Genomic DNA, 19,863 nt, shown 5'->3' with positions numbered 1-19,863 from the left:
TATAAAGCAGCCATTTTTACAGGTTCTTATGAAATATTTCTCTTCTTTTAGCTTGGAAGTAGTTAGGTCATTATTGGTGATGCCCACTGACCAAAGCGGGAGGCAGCACTGGATTCAGCTCCACCAAAAAAAAAAAAATGAATGAGACACCTTTAAGGTTCTTTTGTGCATCTCTAGTGAAAGATGAAAATGAAACAAAAAGATGGAAGATGCAGGTAGTAGAAACTGAACTCATAAGCCCAATGTATGCTGGCCTGACCACATTAGGAGTTTTTGTCACTCCATAGAACGGGCCAACATTAATTCAAAGGCAAACCCTCCATGTGCAACTTCATCAGACAATTAAAACACAGAAAAGATTAGACAACACTGCTAATTTCTTCTGCTTCTAATGATTTTGTCTCAAATAACACGCTGGAGATGCTAATCTTTACTCTCTTGGGGTGTCTGGAGAGTGTAAGCACAAATGCTTGGTATGTTATGATTAAAGTCTGACGAAGTTGCAATCTCTTTTCTCTCACTCAGTGCAAAGGTCTGTAAATTTACTTTCAAATCATTCACTCTTACTTTATTAAATATACAATGCGAGAAGCTAAAAGAGGCCGACATACAGTATATAGTAACTGGTACAAAATGTTACACTTTATTTTATCTTTATTTTGTAAATTTACTTTCAAATCATTCACTCTTACTTTATTAAATTATACAATGCGAGAAGATAAAAGAGGCCGACATATATAGAAACTGGTACAAAATGTTACACTTTATTTTATCTTTATTCTTCTCTTGCATTACTACTGAATACAGTATACTGGCCTTTGTCACCAGAAGGTAGCATTCTAAAATATAATAAAATAAGAGAAACAGCACATTTCAGTAAATAGTCTGTGGAGGTGGCTGAGAAAAATTTTTAATATTATATTTTTATGGAGAAAGGACATAATAAAGCTTCTGAAAGAACAGGACTTAAAGGTGACTAATGCTGAATAACAGCAAACAATATAAATCATTCATCCATAAAACCTCAAATTACTCATGTTGCATAATTCATGAGTCAGGTCATTCATATGTATCCTCACAGCGTGTAAAATGCATGTACTTTTTGTTAATTAAACAACTCCAGAAAATAAAAACAGTCCACAAATAGGAAGTCCATCACATGAAGTTGTATTTTTGAATTGAAAACTCGCCTCTCCCACTCATTCAATAGTCATGTGATGGTCTTCCTGTTTGTGGAACACTTTCATTTTCCAGAGTAATTAATTTAATAATACATTAACAAAAAATACACGCGTTTTGCATGTTGTGAGCTTATGACTGGATGACTTGACAAGTGGATTATGTGACATGATTGATGTGCGATTTTCTCATGGGTGTTTTATATTGTTGACTATTATCCAGTGTTGGTCACCACTGGGCCACGTTCTATCAGAAACTTTGTGTCTTTTTCCATGAAAACATGAGGTTAAATTTTTTTCTCAACCACTACTACAAAATATGTGGTGAAACAAACAAAAAAAACAGTTTTTTGGTGGAATATTTCTTTAAGCAAGACATGTCGGATTTAGCAATACATATTTTGCTCCATTTTACCAGGAGAAAACAGCTGGCAGCACAGGGGAAGCCACTGGGAAGAAGGTTGGCAATCTGAGACGTTTCAAAACCTACTGTGTGCTTTTTGTAGGAAGGACCTGACAGAGTGTCAGAAAGGACATCCCACTGAGCTCAGATGAAAAAGTGAGTGAACTGCTCCTTTCAGTCATGTGACTCCAGCATTACGTGGAGAAAATAACAATGATAAAAACGATAGTGTGTTTTCCTGGAAGCAAATATGAAATTTCACAGCAACATTGGTTTACACATCGTACAGTGGAACCTCGGTTCACGAATGTCTCTGAACACATACAAATCAGGTTACGACCAAAAAGTTCGCGAAACTTTTGCATCTGTTCACGACCACACACTTTTGACAAACAAGCCAGTTTCCCTTCCGGTTTGTATGCGCCGATGATTTACGCACGTGTTGCATTGTTCTCGGTCAGACGTGCGTGCTTGCATGTGCATGCGTGCTTTCACTGTGAACTCTTTGTGCTTTATTTCGTATCCCTTCCAGTTTGTACGTGCTGATATGTTCCTCATGTGTTCAGTCTCTCTCTGTGCATTGTTCTCGGTCAGACGTGTGTGCTTTCGCTGTGAACTTTTTGTGCTGTACAGTATTTTGTGTGCTTTTGCATTAATTTTGCAGTTAACCATGGCTTCTAAGCAAGAGAAGAGTGGTGAGAAGAAAAGTTTGAAGAAAATTAAAATCGAATTAAAAAAAGAAATTATTGAAAAGTATGAGCATGGCGTTCGTGTTACTGATCTTGCCGCCGAGTACAAGAAGTCAAAATCTACGATTTCGACTATTCTAAAGCAGAAAGAGGCCATTAAAGCAGCTGATGTTGCAAAAGGAGTTACAGTGTTAACCAAGCAGAGGCCTCAAGTGCTGGAAGAGGTAGAAAAACTGTTGCTACTGTGGCTGAACGAGAAGCAACTTGCAGGGGATAGCATAAGCGAGGCGATGTTATATGAGAAAACCAGGAAGATTCATGGCGATTTGCTGCAAAACTATCCTACGAGTGGCTAGTTCTTCCTCCTCACTTCCTTCATGCCAGAACTCGACTCATGCAAGGTTAGTTTACTTGGTTGTTTATGGTTAGTTTTTGTATAAATTACGGATTATTCAAATGTTCATGTTTTCCCCTGTGCTTAAAACTCATTAAAAAAAAAAAGTGTTTACAGCGATCGGGTCGTAAGGCTATTAGCTTGAACTCCTGCAATGTTACTGTCTTGGTTGTTTATGGTTGGTTTTTAAATAAAGTTCGGATTTGTTCAAATGTTCCTTTTTTTTCCCTGTGCTTAAAAATCATTAAAAAAAGTGTTTACAGCGAGTGGTTCGTAGCGTGATTTGTTGCAATATTACTTTTCTTGGTGGTTTATTAAATTACGGATTTTTCAAATGTTCATTTTTTTTCCTGTGCTGTGCTTAAAACTCATTAAAAAAGTGTTTACAGAGAGTGGTTTGTAAGGCTATAGCGCAAACTCCTGCAATGTTAGTTTTCTCTGTTGTTCAAGGTTTTCTCAGTGTTACTCAATGTTTTTACATTTAGTTTACTATTACGCTGTGCATTCTATGGTATGACTAACTATATTTGTGCTTAAAAATCTTTTAAAAAAATATATTTACATACAGTTCGTACGGTCTGGAACGGATTAATTGTATTTACATACAATCCTATGGGGGAAATTACTTTGGGTCACGACCAAATTGGGTTATGACCAGAGTTTTGGAACGAATTACGGTTGTGACCAGAGGTTCCACTGTATGTGGAAAGAGTGCCAACCTAGATACACCTCAAAAAGGCCATGGTGGTGTCACAGTCACTGACTGATTTCAGCTTGGGCTGTCATGCAGATAACATGCTCATTATTACTCTGCATGTCTATTATTAATTGAATAGTATGACTTACAGAAAAACTGCAGTAATATTTGATGAGAAAAGGTGGTGGTTCCAGAAGAATTTATAAAGAAGGTCATAGTCATCTGTCTGTCCCTGTGCCAGAGGTGGGGAGTTAAATGTATAAGTATAGGAAGGAGTGAAACAATTAACTTAATTGAGTTAACCAGAATCTAGGAAAAGCAAGATGAAAATAAAAATAAGCTAAAATAAATTAGGTGACACAAGTTTCTTTACTTCCAGTCTTCTTTTTGAGAAAAATGGATCTATGACAGCTATCTGAAAGCCATCACTCACAAAGAGGTTTGTTTTTTAAATGAAACCCTGTCACCAATCATTTGCCTTTTTTATGAAGGAAATCTTGATTTCATTAAAAAGTATAGCTCCTGCATTAATGCTGCTGCTTATCAGTCACTTTACTATTAACCTTGCTGACTATGCGGTCAGGTCTGTTTTAAAAGTAAATTGAAATAAAATGTAATTTGAATATCATAGGTAAAAATGCAATAAACTGAAATGCGAAAAGCGTTTTCAGTAATAGCAGCAGAATACATTTCATTATGCTTTCCCCAGATAAGTGAGGAGGCTGATTAAAAAAGTAACTGAGATGGCACTGCTACATTAGTTGGCAAAGTCTAACTTAAAAATAGGTCTCTTTTATTTGAATGGCAGTGCACATTTTGAAAATAACAATCTAATAAACATCAAGGCCCTGATAATTAACAATAAATATGGGCTTTTTTTTTTTTTTAACGAAATAATACATTTTTCTCACTTTTAATATTAAAATTCTTCATGAGCTACTGGCAAATTTAGCTCCAACTCTTTTTTTCTGTATATATTAACATAAGAAGTCTCACTTTACAAAGTTTCTATAAACGTGAAGAGAAATAACTCCGATATTTTGTACTGCACAACTGTCACCAGACCTCTTCGTTATAGAGTCTTTGCTGCATCAAGCAGTTAAAATTAATTTTGAGCTCCGAGACATGCAGATGCATGTGAACGTCATGAGAGATTTGTTTTAACAGGTTGCACAAAAACACAACTACAGTTCAACAAAAATACACTTAAGACTACCAATCAGGATACCAAATATCAAATCTGACAGTACAGAATGGTGCACATATTATAGAAGTGTTATGCATATACATACAGTATGTAATTAGAATATTTTTGGCCAAGCTGAAAGAAGAAATAATTTATCTTGTTACTAATCTTGATCCACTGGACACTGCATATGAACAATGTGGGCATAATTACATTTCACAAACTAAAAACAAGTACTTGTTGGCACCATTTGCTGACATCACTCTGTTTAAATGTACATAAACTTCATGAGGTGACCGTTAACAATGCTGTAAGATTTACATAAATACACTCACACTACTTCAGAAAAAAACAGTTCATAACTCATTATACCAAACAAGAATTTATCAATAAATTCTGGAAAACAACGCTGGCAATGATAAAGAATATTTTTCAAAATATCAGTGAAGTCTTGAAAGTAGCTCATTAGAAAATACTCACATGTCTCCATGCCTTCATCCTCTTCCTCAGCAGCTGGCTTATCATAAGACTTGTCGATTGCTGCTCGGAAACTTTCATTGCAGCCCCTTCCTCTGATTATACGAGGCCGCGGCCGATGAAATGGGATATCACCATTCAAAGTGACCTCAGCAACGGCTGTCTGTAAGCTTTCGAGAGAACTTGACTTCTTTAGGCCAAGAGATGGACCAACATCTCTGGTTGGGGAACCTTGAAAATGGTAGAACAGAAAATATGTTAGTGTATCTTTAGAATTGTTTTATGCTTAAAAATGTGTCGATTGTGGAAAGTCCAAAACAATATTTCTGCCAGAACTTGTGATAGCTATGAGCAAAGCCTAAATAGGAATATCACTTGTTGGTGCTTAAAATGCCAGTTATTAGTTCTAAAATATTTCCAATGGTAAACCATTGGTACAATTATTTTTAGACTAACATTGAGTTTTTGAAATCCACCAATATTATGAAATTAAGAAAAAAAATTCTGAAAAGAAGAGCTCAATCCAGTATGTGTATTTTATTTTACCACGCTTCTTTAAGCTTCATCTGTTTGTTGTCTGGTACAAATCTTGTAATCGATATTAACCAACTTCCTATTGTACAAATGACTTGAAATTTTGCACACTTACTCACTTCCGATGACAATACATGAATCAATAATTAATTCCATGTTAATTAAGAAATGAAATTTTCATATGAAGAACAGTTCAAGATTTTACCAATAGATGGCGCTAGTAATGGATTGAAATATTAAAAGAAGTGTTAAAATATTGATTACAAAATTATACTAAAACAAACCCAAGACTAAAAAGTTGAAAATAATATATATATATAAAATAATACTTTTTAAAAACCACGTTTATGTTAAAAAGTGTACTAAAAAGTAAAAAATAAGTCTCTCATACATCACTCGTAAAATAAAAGCTTGGGCGCTTTTCATCAATCAATAAAATCTTAGCAAAAGTGCCCATGCTTTTATTTTACGAGTGATGTATAAAAGACTTATTTTTTATTTTTTAGTACACTTTTTAACATAATATAAGCATGGTTTTTAAAAAGTATTATTTTATATATATATTTTTACACATTTAAGTGCAACTGGTGGACACATCTGCCAAAACTAAAAACTAAACCCACAAATCTTTCAGTGTTATCCTATGGCATACCACCTGCACTTTAGAACATGTAATCCACCTGAAGCTAAGTATGTATGGGCCTGGCCAGTAGCTGGATGGGAGACCAAATAGGAAAAGCTTGAGTTGCTGATTGGTGAGGTCAGCAGGGAGGGCTTACCCTGTTATCTGCCTGTGGATCCCAATGCAGTAATAGGGACACTGTGCTGTAAAATGTGTCGCCGTCCTTCAGATGAAATGTAAAACTGAGGTCCTGACTCTCTGTGGTAAGAAAAGATCCTGAAGAGGTTTTAAGAAGAAGAGAGTATTTCCTGATGTCCTGGCTAAACTGTCCACCAAAACCTCATTATTATTGCTTCCTAATCATCCTCTGCCCCTTATTGGCTAACTGTCTCTCTCACCGCTTTACCACCAAGTAGCTAATGTGTGGTGAGTGTACTGGCACAGACATATGTCTGCCATTGCATCTTTAAGGTGCTACACATTGGCGGTAGATAAAGAGGCTCCCCTCTGTCACACTTTAAAGTGTTAGAAAAGCACTACAATAAATGTAATAAATTATTATGCAGAGATCTGGTCAACAACATATTATAAAGATATGAGAACAAGGGAAAGTAGGCAAACAACCTCAACACAAACAAAACAAAGCATTGGTAATTTTACATCTATTTTATTACAAATTCTGTGCTTAATTTGTTTTTCTATGTAAACTGTATATTTCATAATAGGCTCCATTTATTGAGTGTTTGCATGACTGTTTTCCTTCTATACCTCCACAAACCAAAAATCTATTACTCCTATAATGTTAACATCAATATTTCACCACTCCACCACTTTTATTTACTAAGCAGCTGTATCATCAGGTGTCCTTGGTATGGTTAAAGGAACATTTGTATAACATTTTGATTATTATCAATAACCTGACATGGGAGACTATCAGATGTCAGAATCAGTCCAAATACTGCAAATGTAAAATCACTGCCACTGGAATATATGAGAAATGTGAACTAATGAAATCACCTTTAAAGGGTTTAATTAAAAAAAAAAGAGGAAGCTGTCGAAAGGGAGGAGAATTTTGATTTTGCAACAGGATCTTCATGTTATTATTGTTGCAGCATGAGGCCCTACTAAAGTGGAGAAGATGGTTTGGAGCATTTGCTCAAGTTGTAAAAGGTTTATTTATTTAATGAATGTACACACACACACACAGCTAATCAGACAAAAGAACTCCATCCTTCCAAACATATTACGGATGTTTTCAGGTATGCATGACAAACTTACACGGATTCCAATTCAAGAAACTGAGGATGCATAACAAATTACAGAAAATGTGGAATGATTTTGGTATTTGGGTGGCCAAACATTTTGTAAAGAAGTGAAGTTCAAAGAATAACTAAGTGTCAACATGGCCCCATTCAGAAGGATGTTGCTGAAGACCTCCACAGGACCTCCCAAGTGCAGAATAAATGAGCTCACATACACACAGATCATTAACGCATTTAAAAACATTGCCAGGATAAGCTGAACACAAGTGGCTTTAAAGATCTGAGGCTAACTTCAATGTGATTTTAAAATGACCAATCATCTCTCTTCTTATAAAGAAAGTCAGACCAATCAAGGTATTTGACTTAAAAATACAAGGAGAACCAAAGTGTGAATACTGATTGTGCTTAACACCTTGTAACACTGCCTTTTGTTGAAAGTGTGGATGCAGTGCTACAGCAAGATCAACTTACAGTAAAATGAAATCAAAATGCTATGCTGTACCACTTGATGTTTGCATTTAGATCAATATAAAGCAAAAAGAAAATATGCATGGATGATACTAATTACAACAGAAAGGAAGTGGGGAAATACAGTCAGGAAATGAGATGGGGTCGTAACAACAAAAACATCTGAAAGGAAGGAGACACACTTCATTCATGAACAGGGGCAGATATGCTTGAAAAATGAAAGGAGGATTAATTACTTTTAAAGATGTGAGAAGAGAAAACGGCATGACATATACAGTATATAGGGTTTGGCGGACTGCATTATCCAAGATGGATGTTACAAAATAATCTGGATAGAATAATCAAGGATGACCAAATTACTGTTGAAGAAAATGAAAAATAAATACCGTACATTCCACTATTAATTTTTACTTTTACAACTAATTTTTGGTATAGACTAATTTAGGAAAAAATGCAACTGGGGTGCGTTGAGGCCAATTTTTAAATTAATAAAACATTTCCATAGGTGCTTGTCCTGCTTTTGACATATGGGCTTAATGTCATCTGGCTAAACTCAGCCATGCCAAAATGTCAAGTTCTCTTTTGGAAATTGTAGAACATGGATTGAAAAAACACTTTATTATAATAAACTATTGCATGTGATTCCAGCCAAGCATTTGTCCAAAAATAAAAAGCCCATTACTCAGGTCACACTGAAAGGCATCAAAGAAATGTAGCTCCCACTGAGAATATTTTAATTCACTTTATTGTGGGAAAAGGTCAGACTGCACAAAGGATTTTCATAGTCTGAATAAAAGGGAGTTGAGGAGAACAAAAAAGAGAAATAATTTATATGCCAATGAAACACTATAAAACAGTGTAAGGTCAAAATATACTGTGGTGTGTGCATTGTGTGTTTAAATAAAAATCCAACTAACATCTGACAAGTTATTTGGAAAGCAAAAGGCAAAACTTAATTAGCGCCCAAAGGCTTGGTCACTGTATTACAGTAATTTACATCTCTAACATTTCTTATATAAAACATTAACCTTTCAGGCATTTCACTAAAGCAGTTTCCAACCACAAGACAACATGAGTGCCATGGCCATACTGTCTGTCATTTTCTACAAGTGTCAGATTCCTGTTGGACGCACTATCAGCAGTGCCACATATCCTGCCTATTGGCAAGGTGTCTTCAGAACATCTCATGCCTTTCCTCCAGTGAAATGGTTAAAGTTTTCAAGAACCTGCCAACAGCCGCTGTAATCCAGACAGGTAGCCATGTACTTCACTTGTTCTTTAGCATTGTATGTTCTTCTATAACAACTGCACAGGTTTTCCCACAGCAATAGCAGTTAGATATCCTGATGCAGGCAGCTTAAGAACTAAATGATTACAGTAATAATATAATTCATTACATTTATATAGCGCTTTTCTCAGTACTCAAAGCAGTACATAGAGTATGTTTCAAAATGTTCATGATTGAGGGAATCAGCATGTTCTTCCACACACCAACCAATGTGTGCTTTTCAGCATCTGCCTTCATAACAGTAACAGTAGAATTGTGTGCATGATTTTATGATGGCAGAAAGGGTGTTATTTATAGCAATAAACCTATTGCAAAAGGCAGAAACTGATGAAAGTTACAGCATTAAGAATAAAGAAAAAGGAGTCAAAAATATGAATGTAAAATAAATCAGGGCAAATGAGAGATACAAGAACAATCCAAAAAAGTTTCAACCTCCCTCTAAATTCTCACCGGTTCAATGTCTGGCTTTGGATGTAGTCAGGAGATGCCTCTGTGTCTGACAGAACTTCTAACATCTAATTGACAGAAGCTGCTGATGGGAAGATATTTTTTTAATGACAAAAGGTGTGAAAATATTGAGTTTTAGTACTTTATATAATATACCATGACAAATGTATGTTAGAATCATATAATAAATATACAGTATGTGCACTTTTTATGTCAGCAAATAGTGGCTAAAATTGAAACTGTGCACTAAGACTCCTGAGCACCTTCTCCTGTTCATCAAGAGATGGCTTCTCCCAGATGAATTTATAAACGATGAGGGAAAACAGACCTTTGGATTTTTCTTACTTATTTACATTTTTTTTAATTTTAATATCTCTTGCTTCAAAACTGACCCCTTCCTTAAACTATTGAAATAAAATGTGAAGGAGAAATTTCACGAAGCACTGTAGTAGCAGTATCCTCTTGTCTGTTCTTATTTCAATGGTATAAATTAAATGTTGGCTTTGTCATGTGCATGTGCATAGGGGACAGCTTAAGAGCTCTTGTAGTAGTAATTCCCCGAGGTTCCATGGGTTGGCGCTATGTACTAATGCTCATTCACTTCCTCTTCTGCAGACCGGAAGATTGACAGCTTTAACACTGATTGTGTCACTTCCAGCGCCTATCCACCTGGACCCGCCTCTTCTGCCCAGAAGTACTCAAAAATGAAGGCAGTGCCATCTTAATCAGTCTGTTTATGACTCACGTCTGAAGAGACATATTTTTTTTCAACGCTGTTTGTTCAACATGTTTCATTTTCATTTCAGTTATACGGGTTTTACCTTTGGGTGCTTCAACACTTTATGTGTCTTTATTTCTCTCTCATTACATTTGTTTTATTCATTAATTCTTATAATTATTCTTTGCACTATATCCAAGTAGTGTAAATCACTAATTTGTACACTTTTTGAGAAGTAATTTAATACCTTTCAAAAAACTAATGCTTACTATAAGGATCTAAAGCTACTGTAATATGGTAAGACTCTTCCAGTGCTGTTATTTCAGATTCACTGCTGAATCATTTTATGTGCAGTAATTTGTGGCACTACATCCTGGAGCCATGAGTTTGCACTCCAACCCCAGCCTGGTCACTGTCTTCATTCTATCCATGTCAGTGTAGGTATTACTTGTGGTACTCAAGTTCTACTTTTACATACCAAAAACATGTAGGTCAGCTAGATTAACACCTTTAAACTGGTAGCTTGTCTGGGGTTGGTCCTTGCCTTACACTCAATACAAAACAAACTCTGCTCACAAAAATACCCTAGGACTGGTCTGTGAGTGCACAAAAAAATGGATGGATGAAAATTAAATGGTTTTAATATATGGGACAAATGTGATGACTTGCAAAAACTATTATTAATGGGGAAAAAAGAAACACTTCTAATTCCCTACTTGCAAGATGTTATGTAAACAATTTGTTTAAAGTAAGATTTTTTTTTGTGGTGACAAAAAGGTATTTTGATCTGTCCGAATTTAGGTTGGAAGCATTTATATCTTTTAACTACATTATTGCATCTCTATATATTATTACATTCCTCTCCGGCAGTAACTACTTCACTTTCAAGCCCAAATGTATTGATAAAGTGGAACTCTTACTTGCATTTCATGAAATAAGCCAAAATATTAGAAACAAGGCTTCTCAGGGCTAGAAAACGAGAGGATCAACACACTTTGCTGTGTTCTATTCACCTTGCAACCCAATGGCTATAAGAAAATTCTTTAATGTGGTGTCAGTTCATAGATCTCAAATGGTGAAACTTGACAACAGTCTTGGCTTGAAAAATGGACACATCTGGCAAGTTTTTAAGCTTTTGCTCCAAGCTCCACAGACTGCAATGTAAAGTGCCAGTGCAGGCAAGATATATATTTTAATTTATAGAACGCTATCAACTTTACAACACAGCTTTGCATGGCAAATGCATACTGTGCATCTGGAAAGTATTCACAGCGCATCACTTTTTCCACATTTTGTTATGTTACAGCCTTATTCCAAAATGGATTAAATTCATTTTTTTCCTCAGAATTCTACACACAACACCTCATAATGATAACGTGAAAAAAGTTTACTTGAGATTTTTGCAAATTTATTAAAAATAAAAAAATTGAGAAATCACATAAGTGATAAGTGTACATAAGTATTCACAGCATTTACTTAATACTTTGTCAATGCACCTTTGGCAGCAATTATAGCCTCAAGTCTTTTTGAATATGATGCCACAAGCTTGGCACACCTATCCTTGGCCAGTTTCGCCATTCACTCCATCAGGTTGGATGGGAAGCGTCGGTGCACAGCCATTTTAAGATCTCTCCAGAGATGTTCAATCGGATTCAAGTCTGGGCTCTGGCTGGGCCACTCAAGGACATTCACAGAGTTGTCCTGAAGCCACTCCTTTGATATCTTGGCTGTGTGCTTAGGGTCATTGTCCTGCTGAAAGATGAACCGTCGCCCCAGTCTGAGGTCAAGAGCGCTCTGGAGCAGGTTTTCATCCAGGATGTCTCTCTCTACATTGCTGCAGTCATCTTTCCCTTTATCCTAACTAGTCTCCCAGTCCCTGCCGCTGAAAAACATCCCCACAGCATGATGCTGCCACCACCATGCTTCACTGTAGGGATGGTATTGGCCTGGTGATGAGTGGTGTCAGGTTTCCTCCAAATGTGACGCCTGGCACTCACACCAAAGAGTTCAATCTTTGTCTCATCAGATCTGAGAATTTTCTTTCTCATGGTCTGAGAGTCCTTCAGGTGCCTTTTGGCAAACTCCAGGCAGGCTGCCATGTGCCTTTTACTAAGGAGCGGCTTCCGTCTGGCCACTGTACCATACAGGCCTGATTGGTGGATTGCTGCAGAGATGGTTGTCCTTCTGGATGGTTCTCCTCTCTCCACAGAGGACCTCTGGAGCTCTGACAGAGTGACCATTGGGTTCTTGGTCACCTCCCTGACTAAGGCCCTTCTCCCCCGATCGCTCAGTTCAGATGGCCAGCCAGCTCTAGGAAGAGTCCTGGTGGTTTCAAACTTCTTCCATTTATAGATGATGGAGACCACTGTGCTCATTGGGACCTTCAAAGCAGCAGACACTTTTCTGTAACCTTCCCAGATTTGTGCCTCGAGACAATCCTGTCTCGGAGGTCTACAGACAATTCCTTTGACTTCATGTTTGGTTTGTGCTCTGACATGAACTGTCAACTGCGGGACCTTATATTGACAGGTGTGTGCCTTTCCAAATCATGTCCAATCAACTGAATTTACCACAGGTGGACTCCAATTAAGCTGCAGAAACATCTCAAGGATGATCAGGGGAAACAGGACGCACCGGAGCTCAATTTTGAAGTTCATGGCAAAGGCTGTGAATACTTACGTACATGTGCTTTCTCAATTTTTTTTATTTTTAATAAATTTGCAAAAACCTCAAGAAAACTTTTTTCATGTCATTATGGGGTGTTGTGTGTAGAATTCTGAGGGAAAAAAATTAATTTAATCCATTTTGGAATAAGGCTGTAACATAACAAAATGTGGAAAAAGTGATGCGCTGTGAATACTTTCCGGATGCACTGTATATAGCAAGTTGGTGAAGAAATAACCGACTTGATAAATACCAAACTTATCCTTTAACTGACCCTGAGGGGCTGGGGTAGCATTTGCTAAATATGCTAGGCTGATTATTGTGGCCAAAATGTGACATGAGCTGTGAAGAAGTGCTAACCACTGCACCAATGTGCCTCCCGAAGAGATTTATAGAAATATTAAAACAGTGAAAGTTCTTGCAGACTGGAAGCCTGAATTCACTACGGCTTGCCCTTTACAGATTCAGCAGCACATTCCTCACTAGAGTCGAAATGCACAGTTTGTTTTTATTCCCTGACGTTTTAGCTCACTCATTGTCACTGCTACAAAATAAACACTAAAGCATGTCGATCATTCACTCCTTTCAGCTTGTATCAAATGCACAGCACTCTGGGCATTATTATGAAATGGGTAGGAGCACGAATTACACACATGTCACATGCATGTCCATAAAAAAAAATGTTACGTTTAAGACACAAATACATTTCCAGTTTCGTTTGGTATGCGTGTTTTGTGTTAACATGTATTTACTCATTTTTAGTCCACTAATAAGACAAGAGTTATATACAAGGGGGGCTGTACCATCCAACAGTGGCTGCTTTAGGTCTGTGATGACATGCTGCCTTTGCAAAGCATTAATGGGGTACTTGGAAAACAAAGTTTGTCAAAGCTACCACACCACAAATTTCCAGGAAATTTCTCCAATGAACACCTCATACTTCCTTTAAAAAACACTTTGGCGAATTTCACTGATCGACACTATTTATCAATAAACCAGCGTCAAATATTGCCATGTATGATCAGAATCACTGAATTCTGTCCACAGCATAGCTGGGAGGTTGACTGACCAGAATAGTTGGAATTCTGGACTAGAATTTATTCTCTTTTCCGTTGTTATTAGAATGCAAAATACTGTATTTATTTATTTAAGAGAAAAATTCAAGCCACAATCAAATCACAATCTGGAACCAAAAACCAGATCATGTGGCCTGTCCATTAGTGGGGACAGGCACTCATACAGGGGCCAATGGAGAGTTGTCAATTCTGGTGTTTGGAGCCCTGTCCAGGGGTTGTTTCCTTTCCAGTGCTGAAGGACAGCTACCGGCTTCTATCAACCCTGAAATGGATAAGTGGGTTAGAAAATGAATGGGATGGATTACATCTACATGCACGTCTTGTGACGTGGAAGGAAAGTAAAACTAGCTGAGGAGTGGTGGGGGACAGTATGAAGAGTATGTGGAGGGTGTGAAAACTCCAATTTAGATAGTGACTGGGCTGGAAATTGAATCCAGCATTCTGGAATTATGAGGGTGCAGTGCTACCCCTGCACAAACCAAGTGTCAATGGTCAATCAGTTTATGATCATTTACTCTGATACAGTTAATTTACAAAGCTATGTTGTTGATAAACATGTAATATTATTATTATTATCATTGTCAAATGTTTCCCTCACATCGATCATTTTTGCAGAGTAGTCTTACAGTTTTAGAAACTGCCGAACCAACAACACAAAATGATTTATTTGCTGAGATTTTGTTGCTAAGCAGTATATAAAGTTCACTACAATTCGTCAAGAATATTTTGCATCATACTGTGTACTTCATAGCAGCTTCTCACACCACTCAACTCATGAGTGGAATGCAATTTATAAGAGCAGAAAGGGGCAGAATGCTGAGCCAAAGGGCAGCAGTGGAAGCTTGTTAAATACTGTCATTTTCTGATGCTGCTGAAGTTGCACACAACATAAACAGAACATCAAAAGGCAGTTTTTATTTTCATTTTGGCGAAAAAAAGAAAGATTTTGTCCTGCATTCCAAATTTTCTGTTGGAAATAAACGCGCAAATGTAAAAATACATTATAATTTGATAGGCCATTTCTGATTAGTAACTAGAAATTATATCATAGTTAAACCCATCCAGAGCTGTTTCTATATTACCTCCTGGGCCACCAATATACTGAAAAATGGAGACATTGAGGATTCTAATTTTTTTTATTAAATTTATCAAATCTATATACATTTTTGCTTCTAAATAAAATAAAACCTGGTTCCTACTCTAAGTATGATGGATTCCTGTTAAACCTACACATGATGTGTGTGTGCGCATTCATAGTTTGTTTCTGATGTGATTTACATTTTACAAATGTTCTGATTTTACCAATATACATCTCACAACTAAACATATGCTAAAGCCTGTCTCTGTGCATATTAGCACAAAGCAGAAGCACACATTGGTGATGCCATCAAAAATATTAAGAGCCTAGATCTGCAGCATGGAATTCTGGGCAGGAATTAGACATACAAGATGAAGCAGTATATTCCTAGACAAAAGTCATGTGTACCTACAGACCCCAGTTTGCTTTATGGGACACCAGGTGGGGATAAAGTCATTCAAACACAAGCACTGTATACAAACTTGAAGTCAAACCTAGCCTTACATCAAAATATTAATTCTGAAACTAAGCAGACATTTTATGTATTTGTGTTTCTGTTGAGACCACAACAACCTTGTTGGTTCTCTTTCTACTTGTTCTTCTGAACAGAAGTGAAAAAGAACACATGCAGGTAAAGTTATTGACTTCAGGACACTATTTTCAAAATAACCCGATCATAATTGTGAAGTAATGCAGTAAAAAAAGAAGTTGAAGTTAGCTTAAATAGTATAGAGGGAAATTCAAATTCTTAAAAAAAAAAAAAAAAAGACGCTTCACTGTATGTCAATGCCTTTATCATACTGGGATTTCACAGGAAGAAATTCATTATCTGGTAGTTGTTTTTGCTTAACAAATAAGACATAGTGACCTGGGGGAACTACATAGCAATAAGGTAAGTTGTTTCAGAAGGAAATTAAATTGCTGCGGATATATGCAACATTCTCATGAGCTGTACTGTAAATACGTTTTGCCGGTTAACGGATTCAAAAAGCACCTGGGAAAAGAGCCGCATCATTTTGATTAAAAAAATATTTAAGTCAGCAGCTCATGACTTTTGTTTTTTTTAAAGCTATTCAAAGTAGACTTTTTGAAGAATTAAAAAAAAGAATGGGTCAAACTAAAATTAAGCAAAAAAAATGGTAATACCAAAAAAGGGTGATGACATAATAAAACAAAACTAAGGCATTTGCGGTAAATTTTAATTAAATACAGCATACTCTAGCTTCAGTTTCTAACTTCTGTAATGAGAAAATAACAGGAGTCAAATATCACTTGGCAAAAAATGAAAAAGGTAATTTGACATTTTGAATAATAGTCTTTTTTTCAACTAAAATAATTTTTTGCAGTCTTTTTAATGTGGAAGAGAACAGATTAATAGATTTACATAGTGTTTTGAAATAAAACTACAGTTTTAAACAAAAACATTAAGTTGTAAATACTTCATATATTTTAGAGAAAATACAGCTTTTAGTTCATCAAAGTAATCATCCTGGGATAACTGCTTATCAGTATTTATTATATTATTTTTACTGGAATGCGGTATGAATGAACACAGAAACATAATTGTAGTAAACTATACACATATTTTACCAAATATAATAAGCTACTTAATCTGAGTTGGCTAAGCCCTGTTCTCCTATCTAAATTAAACAAATGGTGTACACACTGCGGTGGTCTGCGAGTGAAAAACACCAAAATAGACAAAATGAGCACTCGTGTTGTTGATTTGGAGCAGCAGCTCATCACACTATATCCAGAGGATTTCGAAACAGAAACATTTTCATTCAGAATAGTTAAAATAGGCTGCCCACAGATGTGTTTGTCAAACTATATGCAAAATAAAATAGAAACAAAAATATTTTTAGTATGCATGGCTGGGCGTTTGTACATGACTGTGCACTGCAGTAAAGTGGAAACAGATCCCTGCAACCCTGACCTGGATATGCGAGTTAGATAAGACAGATTTACTAACTTTCTTGAGGAAGGAAGATAAACAAAATGGACTAACTGGGTGTAACACTGTTACTCCTGTCTGTGTTCAGGTGTATTGTGCATGGTTTCACAATGAGAAGAAAACAGGCCCAAAAAGGACATTTTACATTATTAACGGGATAAATAAGATGAGAGACAGAATGGGTTGGAAGCAAAATCTAAAAATCTAACTGTGCAAAGCTACAGTGAATGAGAATGAGACTCACCCAGCCAAGATGATTTCATAGTGGGATATGCTCTGCCTCCAGAGATAAACTGAAACTGGATGTATGTATGGACAGATGGATGCTGAGCTGGCCAGTGTAACCCAATCAAGTCTTTTTACATACATTCATTAACAGGTTTTATTAGAAGTGTTTTCCCATCACTACCCCAATGGGCTTCATTTTCCTAAATTTCCATTATTCGATAAATTAAACATCCAGATTTAGAGCATCTGTCACACATAATGACTATTGCTTACACTTTTAAGTACTCGACAGTGAACACTGATCAGTGCTTTCATTAAAAAGAAAAAAAAACTGATATAAACAGACAGAAAGCTGGAATGTGCCAGTACAAATTGCACAAACAAGATATGTGATGATTTGTGTGACACAGTTCCCTTTAAAGTCATGGTGTATCCGCAATGTGCTTATGTCTGTGTTGTGTATTCCGATTTAACAGACCTCCCTTCATCATTCTGTATTACAAATCATATAAGCTTTACCTCTACCTCTGTGGTGCCAAGAATTTTATTTTAGCAGTCTTCCACAGAGCAAGAGTCCCCTTTTAGATTACTGAATTAAGACACTGCAAAGCTGACTATTAATTTGTTTACTTTTTTGGCTCTAATATAAAGGATTCCTTGTAATCCTTCACACAGAAGCCATAATAAATTCAAACTCAGGAGATTCATACCAGCTCACCAGGAATTATCCAGACTGAACAAACAAGGTCTAATGCTGTTTTGCATATAGGAAAGCGCTGAGCAAACGGGCTGGCCAGATCCGCTTCACGGTTAGCCATATATTAATAACGTAAAGCTTTGTTTTCAATCTGTTAAATGAACCACAGCACACCCTGATCCTTCAGCTTGTAACACAAGCGTGGCAAAGATCAGACAGTACAAATAAACCCTGCAGAAAGGAAAACAATTAAGAAATCTATTAGCCTTTCTAATGCTAAAACAAGCTGGCTCCTGCTCACACGTCACATTAAAAACAAAAAGTCATGGACAGACAGTGAACACAACAGAAGTTAAGCTGTTCATCTCCAAATGACTCTGACCTAACTATTTTTCACGCTAGCAAATAAAAAAAAAAAAAAACCTGCTGGTTGTTTTGATTTCTTCTGTGATTAGGAAGCTTCTCCTGCTTCAGAAATTTATAGCTTTCCATAACACACAGCTTGCTTTGCCCCGTATCCGACCACCCCAAATCTGAAATAAATGGGTTTATAAAATGCATGTCTGGCATAACAGGAAACTAAAGCCTTTACAACAGTTGACAACTTAAGGAAAAAATAAGAATAAAAAATATTTCCCTTCCTCTTTTGGGGAATTAGTTCTAACAACAGCCGGCTCTGCACTTCAGGTCACAAACTATTCACCTCAGGGGCCACAAGGCTCTCCCTAGAGAAGAGGGCAGGCCTGAAAAGGGGCCAGAGTGCGTCACGGTGATTCAATTATCTTCCAGGCTTGACTATTTCCTGGCTTCTCTGATTTCTGTGAAAGTGCACTGCACGTGATAATAAGCAGAGCTCAATCCATACTCCTACCAAGCTATTTTTAGAATGAAGCAGTATCTGCATGTTTTGCAACTTGACTACACCCAAGGAATTAAGCAAGACAAACACGCTTTTTAGCAATGTTGTTTTTAGGCAATCTGAAGAGGAAGGATTAGAGGAAACACTTAGCTTCTATGTTTACAGACAAAATTTGAGGTTGATTTAATCCTAAAGGGATATTATTGCCCAGGCAAAAAAGGGTGTAAAAAAATTTTTAGTGAAATGAAAAAAAATAGTTTTTTGCAACAAGAATAGAACTCTGGATTCAAATTTAATTAAAGCAGTTTGATAGGTCAACGTGAAACAAAGAACATTTTGAAAAGAGTAGGGCAAGTGTAGTTTGTGGTTACATTTGACATATGGGCAGGACAGTCAGATACAATCATTCTGTCAGTGTCATTATGTAATTGTTGGCACTGTATTGTCATTTATTGTTGCACAGTTGTTTGAAATCTGACTGGGCAACAGCTTGCATCTTAGGTGTTGAGTTATCTGTACAGAGGAGATGAGGCTACTGCTGTCGCCTCTGTTAGATGAGACCACCACACATGAAGACGCGGAGGTGAACAGACTCCATCAACCACCGGTACTTTTGAAACAACCCTCCTTTCTACAAAAAGCGAAAACCTAAAAAGAGAAGTGCTAATTTCCCTGTACTCAGAAATTCATAATCCAGCAGTATTGAAACTATTGAGCTTCTTTTTCATGCTGCTATACCAACATTTCTCAAGTATTTTACATGAAAGTGGACCGACAGCTTAATAAAAAAATGTACGAAAGTGATCACTTTCTGTAATTACTTTGAAAGTTGAATCTGATACCATTTTTGTTGTTATCTTGCATATAATGAAACTACAAAGCGTACAGAGATTCATTTAAACTACAAAGCTCTGCCGCTGCACATTCATCTGAGCGAGTGCAGA

The 19,863-nt window shown here is 36.6% G+C and overlaps 1 protein-coding gene across 6 annotated transcripts in view; it reads right to left on the bottom strand.

Moving 5' to 3' along the window:
• pard3aa (par-3 family cell polarity regulator alpha, a) overlaps window positions 1–19,863 on the bottom strand; it is a 971,084-nt gene that overhangs the window by 267,228 nt on the left and 683,993 nt on the right. For all 6 annotated transcript variants that reach the window (XM_028804116.2, XM_028804120.2, XM_051929054.1 and 3 more), the window contains one exon: window positions 5,028–5,255. In XM_028804116.2, the coding sequence (XP_028659949.1) occupies window positions 5,028–5,255 (228 nt within the window). The remainder of the gene's footprint in view (window positions 1–5,027; window positions 5,256–19,863) is intronic.

The sequence above is a fragment of the Erpetoichthys calabaricus genome, chromosome 6 (genome assembly GCF_900747795.2).
Source record: "Erpetoichthys calabaricus chromosome 6, fErpCal1.3, whole genome shotgun sequence".
NCBI classification, from domain to species: Eukaryota; Metazoa; Chordata; class Cladistia; order Polypteriformes; family Polypteridae; genus Erpetoichthys; species Erpetoichthys calabaricus.
The sequence above is the reverse complement of the archived record's forward strand: the minus strand, read 5'-3'. Positions and strand labels throughout refer to the sequence as shown.